General features: G+C 45.9%; 1 protein-coding gene across 4 annotated transcripts in view; it reads right to left on the reverse strand.

Moving 5' to 3' along the window:
* Positions 1-982: 982 nt before the first annotated feature.
* Positions 983-12,197, reverse strand: part of SHTN1 (shootin 1) — a 102,742-nt gene continuing 91,527 nt past the window's right edge. For 2 of the 4 annotated variants that reach the window (XM_047825335.1, XM_047825337.1), the window contains one exon: positions 2,399-4,174. In XM_047825335.1, the coding sequence (XP_047681291.1) occupies positions 3,952-4,174 (223 nt within the window). In that variant the 3' untranslated portion in view covers positions 2,399-3,951. Of the gene's footprint in view, positions 995-2,398; positions 4,175-12,197 lie in introns of those variants that run through there. The other 2 variants (XM_047825339.1, XM_047825340.1) reach the window with 2 other exon arrangements.

The following is a 12,197-nucleotide window of genomic DNA, read 5'->3' on the forward strand; positions in this document are numbered from 1 at the left end:
AATGAATAAATAACCTTAAGGTTCCTAACTGCCCAATTATTTATACTACAGCATCTAACAAACAGGGGACTAAAATTGATATACAGGCTGACTGAAGTGCCCTTCGTATAAGCCAGCGTCGGGGCTATAGCAGAAAAGTACCAGAAACAAATTTATTCAAACACATACCTATAGATCTAATAGTGTCCTACTGCTTTATATATAATTTAGCTTCTGTTAAAAGTTACCATTTGCTTTCCTCTAAAGCTATGAAAATTGTTATGCACTGACCTGCGGGAGAGTTGGTGAAGTTTAGATTTCCAATGTATTCTGTATGTTTTTACTGAGCACGCTGAGAAGCTTCCCTTTTGAAGAGTACCCACGGGGAAACTTAAGGGCCTTATGGTAAAGCCAAGGGCTTACGCTCAAAGCAACTACTGAAAATTGGCTCAGGGGCGGGCTCTCTCAGAGCACACGGGGCGGCGGTGGGAGAACCCTGTCGCGATCTGTGGTTGCTCCTGCCTGTCCCGGTGCTCAGCAACACGTGATGGGGTAGGAGAACCTGGCAGGGAAGTTCATTTTACAGGCAGGCAGCACATGACTGGCGTTCGACACAGCCTTCGCACATAGCCACACGCACCTGAAATACGGGGAATCACCGGACAGTCTGCCCTGGACCGTGACACAAATTATAATTAAATGAATGGAACCAGAGCAAAAATATGCAAACTAAGTCAGTAACTAAATTAAATGAACCAAAGAGGTCATTTATATCCTCAACCGGGTTAGTGCTTTCATTTGCACACAGGCACACAGCCTGTCCACCTTTTCCTAACTTGAAGCCCAGGGCCGCCAATGGAGAGGAGCATTCGAATTTCTTCATGTAATGAACACTGCTTCTACTTACATTTTCTCTCTCTCTCCCTACATACATGTCACTATATCGTAGACACAAAACACGCACTATACACGCTGTAGAAGTTATTATTTATAAAAGAGGTCAAAGAGACTAGTCCTACGTCCATTGTGAATGAATGGGGTTGGGGAATGTTAGTGCCAGGAAGAAACTTCCAAACCGATCCAATCCTTTCAACAAGGGCTGCTTGAGGATCGTTCTAAGCTCCCGGATGGTGATGGACGGTGTCCCGTCTCCACAACTTACTGCCACATACGCTGAAGTTGTTCCAGGATAGAAGTCATTAAACACACATGGGAAAATCATCCAGGGTTCTGTGACACAGACCATCATTTACCTGACGTACAATCTAAAGATGGTCTAGAAAGAGAATGGATGGTCGTGTTTGCCTGTCCTACTCCATTTTTCCAACAAACGTGTTATTGTGTGTTAACAAAGAGGCTGAGGAAAGAGGAATTCCTGGTGAGTAGCCCGAGCCACGTCACCCGTCCTGCTCACTCGGGCAAAACAAGGCTGGCCGGGTACAGCCCTGCGGGGTCCTGCCAGTCAGTGTTTCCACGGGACCGCCCAGCTGCTGAGACCACGGTGCGAGGACTTTGAGACCAGCCCAGGCACAAGAGGGTGTTAGAATTTTAACTACATTCTTCTTCTTTGGGGAAAGAAGGGAGACACCTTCTTTAATAGCAAGAGCACAAAGTATGTCTATCCCTTTGCCTCACGCGGGCAATAAAAACGCACCAGTACTAGTCCAAAACTCTGTAGCAGGTGAGCCATAGTTCCTGTTCCAAAACAGAAGAAATCATTTTTTAGAGAAAACAAAACTTTAAAGTTGGCAGTCCCTTCCAACTTTAAAATGGTATAAAGATCATCTATTAATTTGCGGGTGTGTGCAAATGGCTAAGAATGACCTTGAAGACACACACCCCGGTCTTCCTGTGTCCTCCTGTCCTGGACTAACAGCTTGTTGACAACGGCACCCCAGCAGGGACGAACCTCCTCACAACTGATGCGAAAGGGGCAATACTGGAGGCAGAACAAGAGGAGTTAAATCCTACATCAAACTCCTCGAGATCAAATTAACTTTCAACGCTTTGTGATCACGATGAAGGAAAGAAAGTGGCTCGGACAAGACAAGAACACTTGCAAAGCCCGGTTGCTAATCGATGTCTGGCCCGGGAAGCGCATCTCACCAAACAGGTCACCTCCCTACCCTGGAAATGAGAGGGGTTGCGTAAGTGCGTCACCCCCTTGATGTGTGTGATGACTAGGGAATGACAAGTGTACGTGTCTTTATGTTCCTAAATGTGTGTAAAACACATGCCGGCAGCCTCATGACAGACACAGGAAGGAGAGCACGAAGAAGCACGGAGCAAAATTCCTCAAAGAAACCATCTTGCGGACGATTAAAAATCGCTGATGTCATCCAACGCGTCTGCAATTCTCTTGCTCAAGAATGACAAGTTTGGGGACATAACCCCAAAATCTCAATAACCACAACTGACCTTTAATGGGAAACTGTCAGTGCTTTTTAATAAGTGTGGTGAGGAGACTTCAAATCACAGCACAACAGAACTTGTGTTAAGTGTTAACGCAGTTTGTAGTCAGTGGATCATACAGAATAGTATTCAGTTAGGAACGTTATAGCCGAAAAACATTACATTTTAATTCCCCGTGAGTAAACCAATAAGTAACTGGAAAATCATCACTGGAAGAACATGGAAACAGTCAAGCATAACAAACCTACAGAAGGAGAATTATCTCCAAATTTAGGAAGTACATTTATTTACCTGCCCACCCACCTCTTCAAGCCTATGCTTAGCACACGTGCAAAAATAAAATACAACTACTGCAATTATTACTATCATTTTCTTCTGCCCTTAGGTGAGAAACACCTGACAGCTACATGCTGAGCCGCGCTAACAAAACTAAACCGTTCACGTTCTTTAATAGTAAAATTACCATTACTGAATCATTGTCATAAAAAATGCATTCAAGTACCTTACCACTTATTTTAAATAAACACCAATTTTGAAACAATCAACTTTGAAAAGCTGTATAAGTTTTTTTTTTTTTAAAATCCCTGATTACATTTCTATTTATTCACCGTGGTAGACTGAAACACTGTATTTTTAGAGACTAACTACCACTTAATTTCTTTAAAAAAACACACGCACACATACAACAAACCTGCATAATGTGGAACAGCAGTGAAGGAGGAAAAAATGTGCTTGTCACTTATCTTGACTGTACACAAGAATCGCGATAAACCACGGCACTGGTGCCACGTTCGTACGTGAGAAAACAGTTAACTCCTAGCACGGAGCACACTGTTTACCAAGACAATACTCTATTAAGTCCAAGGCTGGGACTCTCCCCTCCATTCTTCATTCAGGCCACCAGAGCATTCCCACCGACGTCCTTGGGAGGCTCTGAACACGGTGAAGTACACACGGCTTTTCCGTTCCGTAGCTGACAGTGTGTGCAAGGAGCACGGACCATGGGAGTACTGGCTTGGCAGCTGCAGCTCCTGAATTTTATGCTTTACCTCGGGATAGGCTACAAAGTGATCTGTATGCCACGTGCCTAACAATCTCCATGCTACTGCAGTTTCTCTAGCAAAAGAAGATCAGCCCCCAAACAGAAGCTTCTCTGGGGACTTTTTAAATCCTCTTCAGTTGGTCAGTTCTGGTTCTCCATTTATCCATAGAGCCGCGAACTTTCAGTATTACGTTTGTTCAGTGGTTTGCACGTTAGCTAAAAAGACAAACGCCTGAATTTTTTGTAACCTTCTAGAAGAAGTCACACTTAATACACTAATTTGAAAAACAAAAACGAAACAGCTTATCCCTATACAGAAAAATAAAACCTACATAGGATGTGTATTTTGCTAAACAACTTACTTATGTTTATAGGTAAATTACTTACAAAAGTGACACCAGAATAGAACCTGTACCGTGAGTCCAGTGACAAGAACAGAATATCGCAGCCCCCTTGCCAATACGCCGGAACTGATCACTACTCGGCGAAGAGGGCTGGTACACGAGTCGGCTTTCGCATCAGCAGTGAGAGCTGCCTGCGTCTCTCGTGTTTTCCATGCTGTCTTCTTTGTATTCTGGTTTCATTTTGCCTTCGTCATCCTTGCGTGGAGTTAAATCTTTTTCAGTGAGCTGGTCTTTGGTTTGGGGTTCGTGTGTGGAAACAGGATCTAAAACTACAACAGGTCCAGCTTGTTGCTCTTTGCCAAAGCACTGGCTCCTGCATCCGGCGTTACTGGGAGGCCTGGAGGAAGAACATTTACACAAAACAAAACAAAACAAAAAAGCAGAGAGAGAGAAAATATTTGGCTTCCATATTCCTGGATTCAGACCAACCAACCAAAAAAAAAAAAAAAAAACCCAAATGCTCTAAGTCTAATTAGCATGCACAAAGTGGTCTTTGAGGTGCCAGCCATTAAAATAAAAAGGAGCTATTAGATGACATATTAGGAGCAGGAGGCCAGGAGAAAGAAGGCGGAAAAAGTCAGAGCAATTAACTACGGAAGTGTTAAAAAGCCAAATTCACCTACCTGCTTAATTACACACTCTTCTCAAGAAGTGCAAAGCTCTTGGGTGCCTGGCGCAGGCCGTCCCACTGCGCCCAGACTCCTGTCCCACCTTCTCTTAGCCAGAAGGAGCCAGTGACACCCCCCACCCCTGCCACCCATCCTGTCCCTGGGAACAACTAGCTGCAGATCAGCTCTGAGGAGACCACCCCGCTGAGCGAAGGAAGCCAACCCCATCCCGGATGGGCAGCTGAGAGACGTGCCTGCCACTGCCATTAGTGACCAGAAGAAATCTGGCGAGACCTGGGGAGGGGCGAGGGAGGAACAAGGGCCGATGGAAGAATCCAGAGGATAAGCTAAAATCCTAAGTGACCATCAACTTTTTCCCTAAAGGAGAACCCTGTTTCTGGCGAAATTTCTTAATGAATTTCAGAGGTGGCTTCCTTCCCCACAGAAGCTTCCTCTCTTCCCTTCTATTCTAAGGCACGAAGCTACTGCTTCTCAAGCTGTGTGAGTGACAATCTCCTTGTGAAAACAGGGACGTCTTCTGTGTCTTTTCCTGCCACGTGTCAGGAAGGCGGGACAGGGGCCCTTCAGACTTCACTGGCCTTCGTGGCAAAGGCTACGATGCGAAGCTCGAACCAGCACACCCCTGTCCTGCCTCTGGTGAGTCCACTGCTCGACCAGCCCTTCATGGGAGTTGGTGCCGCTACAACTCCCTGAGCCCTGGAGCCATCCAGACACTCCCTCACCCCCTACGACTCCTCGCCGGTGGAACTCACCACAGTCACGATGCAATGAGTGCTGTGTAACGCGTCTGTCTCTTTAATTAAGAGGGAGGCGTGCACAAAACTGGGACCCTCGGCTTCGTTCACCTCCACCCGGCACCTAGCGTGGGCCCACGGGTGGCATGAATAAACGAGTGAATACTAACGAGATGTGAGGGGCTCAGAAGCCCACGCTCTGGCGTGGCCAGGTCTGGAGGTCTCTCTCGCGCAAGAAAGCATCAGAACAAATGCCTGACTACTGAGAAAAGGCAGCCTGTCTGCTCCGGCCACAGGTACCACGACCTGAAACCCGACGACCGCGGTCTTCCCGCCTTCTGCCGGTACTGTGAAATCTGTCCTGATGCTTGAAAACCGCTCCGTCTGGCCTTTCGGTTACACTGCATGACTTGGCCACCATCGACAGTGACTAACACACGACTCGGTCTTCTGTGGCAGTGGCGAGCGCACAGATGACCGGGAGACAGAGGAGAGCCACGCCGCGGTGAGGACAGATCCCTTTGTTTTGGCCTCAGTTTGACAACGCCTTGTCATCAGAAAATGCCAGGACACCTTCCATCAACCTGGACCACAGATCCGCCTCTTAGGACATCTGCTGCTGTGCTTCGGGAATCAACAGGGGATACAGTTCCCCCAGCGGTACTCGGTTTGACCTTCTCTGACCCAGACAACGCCTGAAAGACTGTGTGCACTAGGGCACGGTCACGGGAGCAGAACCACTGCGAGAGACCTACGAGATTCACGATTGGAATGAGGCTTCAGGCAAGGGAGAGAGCGAGGCTGTCTGGGTAAGTCTGTGGCCTCTGTGTCCGACGCTGGACCTGAATGAAGTCAGCGGTTCTGGCAGCTGAAAAGGAACATGGGTGAAAATTGACAAGAGACTGAGGACAAACCGCAGCTCTGTCTCTTTCGCAGTCTCCAAACCCCACGACGTAGACGACCTGCAGGAACCACACACGGACCTGGTCCAAAAGGTGGAAAAGCTGGAGGAGGAGCTGGGGGCCGCTGGGAAAACTGTGGGCCAAATGCCACCACGTGCTAACTAGGGGACACTGCGCATGGACCGTCACGGCGTCTGCCCTCCGCGGACCTTCAGAGCCTTCAAAACAGAACAGAAATGACACCGGTGTCACTTCTGCCTTCTAAAGCTCACGCGAATTTGTCTTGTGGCCCACGCTAACCTGGAAACAAACGGGCACGGGAATCCTAGGAAATGAAGCTCCAGCCTGGCTCAGCTGTTTTGGCCCCAAAGCCACAACAGTCCGCAGGCCGGTCACCGGTCTGGCTCTGCCATGTTGGGTCTGAGCCCACTGCTACGTGAGCCAGCCGGTCTGCTCGAGGCATGAAGCTTCGCCTCCTCCTAAGTGAGCAGCTTCCGTCAACCCGTACTGACCTTCGGCACTTTCGGAGAACTACCGTGGATGTTTTCACGCCCGTGTGTGTCTGCAGGTGAAGGGGTGATGAACACACCCTAAAGAAAGCTTCTCGCATCGGCTGGAGGTGAAAACTTCCAGGAAATGCTCTCAGGCTTCCACAAGAGCAACAAGGGGATGTCGACTCAATTGAAAACTCAGAAACCTTGCGTGGTCGGGATGAAATTGGCCCGGAATTGTCTTAGTGCCTCAACTACAGATTGATTCATTATTAAGTCACCCGTAGGCTACAGCGAGAGAACTCCGTTGGTTATCACCGTGGGCAGTTTCTCTGAATGCACGCACTGAGAGTCCGAGTAACTGATTTCTCACGGATAGTGACCACTGACTGGGAATCCCAATGGGTTCAGGCCAAAAGGGGCTACGGCAGGCAATCATCGAGTCCAACTGGTCCTTTAACAGATGAGAACAATGAGTTTTGGAGGAGAGAACCTGGCCTACAATCACATGGTTCATCAACGGCAGAGGCAGTGCAAGAATCAGGAGCTCTCTCCTTTCCTGCTTCTTCCACGGTGCCATGCCACTTACCAAAGGTGTCTTCTCTCAGAAACTGGACAATAACGCCACAGGCTAATTTTGGCACGTTTACTGATTTCTTTCTCTCTGAATCCCTGTTTTCAGATGCCTCTTTCCGAGTCCATCCCTTCAAACTATCCTTTGCCTCCTTTCCCTGTGTGACTGGTACCTCCTCCGGGTTTGAACACATTAGGTCTATTCCAGGTTCCCATGGGGCGCTTCCCAGGACCCCTTCTGGAACGATGGACCTTCTGCTGCAGCCTCATTGTGGCTCCATCCCCATCATGGGAAGGGCCAGAGTGTCATCAGTGACCGTGCCAAGAAACCAGGCTCTTGCTCTAGGCGGCCACAATTGCAAGTTCTAGCAAGTCAAAGCTCCTCCCCTAAGATAGGGGCATCTGGGTGGCTCAGTCAGTTAAGCCTCTGACTCTTGATTTGGGTTCAGGTCATGATCTCACGGTCATAAGATCAAGCTCCACGTGGAGCTCTGTGTTGAGCGTGGAACCTGCTTGGGGTTCTCTCTCTGTCTCTCTCTGTCCCTCTCACAGGCACATGCACACACACTCGCGCGCTCTCTCAAAATAAGTAAATAAACGTTAAAAAAAAAAAAAAAAGCTTCTCCCCGAAGGGAAAAGGCTCACGGGCTCAAAGGCAACAATCCGATAGGAATTGCAGTATACTATTATTCTGCTCACGTTGTCTGCTTTAATTCTTCATCCAAGGGCAAGGACCACAAAAAAGGAAGTAAAACTAAGTACTCGTGAAAAGTATGGCAGCCTTTCTCCTGTATGCTACAAAATCGCCAAATGTAAAACTTCCATTTTATGGGTGCTCTAAAGTAAGACTAAAATCCTGTGGCGTTCAGGCTGAAAGGCATCACTGACGTGAACTAGTCCAACCTTTTCATTTGTTCGACGAGGACACCAAAGAATAGTGCGTTAAGTGATTTGTTCAAGGGCGCGTAACTTGTTACTAGCAGACACAGGATTAAAATCCTAGAATCTGGATTTCCTGGCCAGTATTCTTTTTCTTACCGCGACATACTGGTAGTCATTTATGATCCATTCAAAATATTTTCACGGGTCATTTTAGATGGTTTGCTCAAGAGCTATTTCAAGACAAAAAGAAAAACTGAAAAGCAAAATAAAAGCTCAGAGACAATGTAGCAATCTGTGCCGCTCCACGGAGCCGATGCCGGAGTGCACACAGCTCGGGTGCCCTTTTAGAAAGCAGCTACTGTTCCCCAGCTACAAGAGAGCCAGAATGTGGGGCCCGGGCATGTGGGGGCCACTTGCTAGTCAGAGGAAAAGACCTGACTCCAAACCACACTGGTACCACAAAAACCTCAACGACTGTAAACAGCGTTGCCAAAACTGAACTTTCATAAAGGGACTCGGTGATTTCTCAGACTGTGTTACAAGAGACAAAGGAACAGCATTCTAATTTTCAAAAAGCACATCATTGTTTGCATTCAATGAAATTCCTTTCAAAAATCAACTTTCCACGTTCCAATTATATTCAACAACATTCTAGCTAACATTTCGGCTGCAATTCAAATTAACTAATGCCCCAAAGAGCCCTAATAGATGTGGTTCTGAGCTCAATTGAATACAATCAAAGCTCACGAAATGAAGGGGGAAATGCTTATTTCATGCAAATTCTGCATATCACTCAAGCTTAATTTTACTGATAATATAAAGGTGGGACATTTTGAACATTACAGTGAATGAAACTTTTAAGCGGTGAGAGTTATTTTATAAAATGCTACCTCTGAAAAGCTGATTGCCAAACAGTATAAAAATGGTTGGAGGCATAAATGCCAAGTTCATTTCTATTTCACTTCGGAGGTAACTATCTTTCAAATCGCAACAGCTGGACTATTTAACACAATCTGGTGAATCAAAGTCTAGTTCTTCTCTGGTCTCCCGGTGGGACGTCTGCATTAGTCCGTGGCAGCCGTCCAAAAAATGACGCACAGCCGGACGGTCTGAACGCTGCTGCGTTTACAATGAAAATGAATAAAGCTGCAATCGTATTTACCACCTCCAAGGACAGAAGACGGAAAGATTTAAATTTGTCTTTCTAAAGTAGTTTCCTGGGAAAACTCCAAAGAGGAAGTCTGCTTTCTATTTTCCCGTGTGTAAAAATAAGAAGTCTCACTTTGTTTCCGGAGCCCTATATACAGTTACTACAACAGTGAGCGGGAGCGGCTTTACAGGAGAGGTGGTTTTTAGTGTTTCTCTCAGATACCCTATTTGTTGGGGGATTGTAACACGCTTGTCCCAAATCTCCCCAAACGGTTTCAAACAGAAAGTGAGGCTGTCTGTCATTAGTACCAGTTTGAACACTTTCAACTGTAATGAAGGTAGAACAAAGCTGAATTCTTTCAGCTTTGTGTACTTTTCGAAACTCCATTTAGGCTCAAAGAATAGTTTTTCGATTTGGGTGGCCTGCTACCTGATGCAAAAGTAGATATAATTTTAAATTCTGAAAACAAAATTGATAAACAACGAAACAGCACCTTGGGTTTGAAAAGCTGACATCAGCTTCTGGATTGCTGATTTGCCCTAACCATCAACCACAATTCCTTCTTACAGCAGAAGTAACAATGGCTGGGTGGGCAAAGACGTCCTTGTCCACACGGAGCCGTATTTTCTTCAGTGGAGTAAAGGCAGCACAGGCATATGGGGGCTCGGGTTCCATCCCAGACCGTGGGGCGCGCTACGAAGTCCTGGCCCGCTTCTTTTAATCCTAACGTGGGCTGGACCGTGGACATTCACAGATCCCGAAATGCCCTGGGCCCAGGGAGGCTCAGGAAACTGGGCCATTCTCACCAGCAAAATGAACACTGAGAAAGCATGAACCCAACATTGATTTCAGCTCAGGCAAAGATCCTGAAATGCGTGTGCTACTCTTTTGGGCTACTTTTTGAGCTTTTCGTAATTTTCCACAACTTTAAGTCACCATGAAAAATCCATTTTTGATCCCAGCTATTAACAGGGAATGTTATTTAAAAGAAGTATCTTATTTAAGGAACATAAAGTCTTCTATAAAATTCACCATATATACCACTGGCTCCTCAAAAAAGCCAGCCTGCATAAAATGCTTGCATTTTTCTAGGGGTGCAGAACAGTATTTTTAATTTTTCAAATACTTTTCCTTAAATTTACCAAGTTATATACGTTGAACTCTCTTTTAAGATGGGAAGTCACAGTGCTACTTTTCATAGCTCTGTGACAAGGTATATTTCAAAGGAAATGTGTCTATCAGGTTTTAGAAGTTAAGTCAATGTATTCTTAGGTCTGAAATCGCATTTAACTTTTAGCTGGCTACTTCTATTTGAAGAAATCAAATACCACCCCCCCCCCACTGCCATCCATAAATAAAAGGAAACACAAAGGCTGCAGAGACTACTGAAAGATACTTTAAAACAAAAACAAAAACAAAAACAAAAAAACTGCAAAGCACCAAAGGCAATTTGGTTCTCTATGCAGAAATGATACATTTTATGCAAAGTCTCTTAAAATCACAGGTGTTTGCAACTGGAGGCAAATGTTAGGAGGCAATTAATTCTCTGGGAGAACTGAGAAGGGCTCAGGGGCATTTTAAGAGTCATGCTGAGATTTACTGGACAGAATTTTAACGCTAGATGTATTAACAGCCTGAACGATTAACCTGGAAGAAGCTGTTGTCTGTACGGCAAGTCAGAGCACTTGTAAGACAATGCTGACAGGCGGCCCTCTGGGCCGGTCCACAGGGCAACTCCTTGGGGCGGGGGGGTGGGGAGGAAAAGAAGACAAGAACGCCAAGTGAGGGGATCTCCAACTTCCAGTACATCCAGTTGTTCTGCTAATTTTGTTGTTGAGACTTAATTATCCATGTACGGGCACACAAGGAGGACCTTTGTAGTCGTGCCTTGCCGAGCAGAGCCACTTCCTGCGGTGTGAGTACACAATTCGACGGCACTAAGATTACAGTTGAGGGCACAGCAAATCCTTCCATTGTGTAAGCGCATCGGATGAAGCAGTAACTTCCAGGCAGTTCATTCTGCTGGCCAGTGGTGTCTGCTCAGAAGCGAATGTTTACTAAGAACGGAGAAGGGGCCCCCATTCTTCTCCCCACCCCACCCCACCCCACGGCGCGCGCACACATACGCACGTTCGCACACGCACACGTACACAAAAGAAGAGAAAGGAGAGGAGGCAATGATGGCGAAGGGTGAAGGGGCAGGAAGGAAACCCACCCTTTCCCACCACAGGGTCTGGAAGAACTTCTCTATTTTCCATTTGAACAAAATGTTGACCCAAGCCTCTCTCAAGGAATAGTTATGTGACCTGCCGAATGAATTTCCAGCTGAGATCAATATTTGAGACAAGAGCTTCATGCAAGGTTCCCTAAAAGGAAGAATCTCAATTTCTATTTGGTAACAGATTTCAGAAGCTCAGATTTTCCAGCTCCGATCCAAAAGGGCAGCGTCTTTCAACTTCATTTTTCTACATTAGTTTTACACTGGAAATAATGACATAAAACTGAAGAGACCAGTTAGAGGTCAAATGATGATAAAATCAATTTTACTTTTAATGTATAACCTGAAAGGCAATTAGATTTTTTTTCTTTCATGGAAATGTTTGACTGATCGCACTAACCAAGAGACATCTAAAATTTTATCTTTTATCATCTACCCTTTGCTATTTAGTTAATGGCTCAAACAAGATGAACTCTTACAAAAATAAATCTGTGTGGGGACAAAAGACACATGTATTTAGAGACACTGCAGATCTAGAAATTAAATGCAAATTACAATAAAAATGGTTTCACTGGCAACGGGCATTTTTCTGCTGAAATTGAACTCCGGTCACTGCCTCACGGGTTTTTGTTTTTGAAATCCGTGTAGGGCACAGCGTGGCCTGTTTTGACCTCCCAAACAAAAAAGCCAAGCTAGCGGCCTTGTCTGGTGGTTGGAAAGTAGAAGAGCTTGATAAAGCTTGGACTTTTGGGGGGAGATTGGGGTTTGAAAAGAAGCATGA

Source organism: Prionailurus viverrinus, chromosome D2 (genome assembly GCF_022837055.1).
Source record: "Prionailurus viverrinus isolate Anna chromosome D2, UM_Priviv_1.0, whole genome shotgun sequence".
Classification (NCBI taxonomy): Eukaryota; Metazoa; Chordata; class Mammalia; order Carnivora; family Felidae; genus Prionailurus; species Prionailurus viverrinus.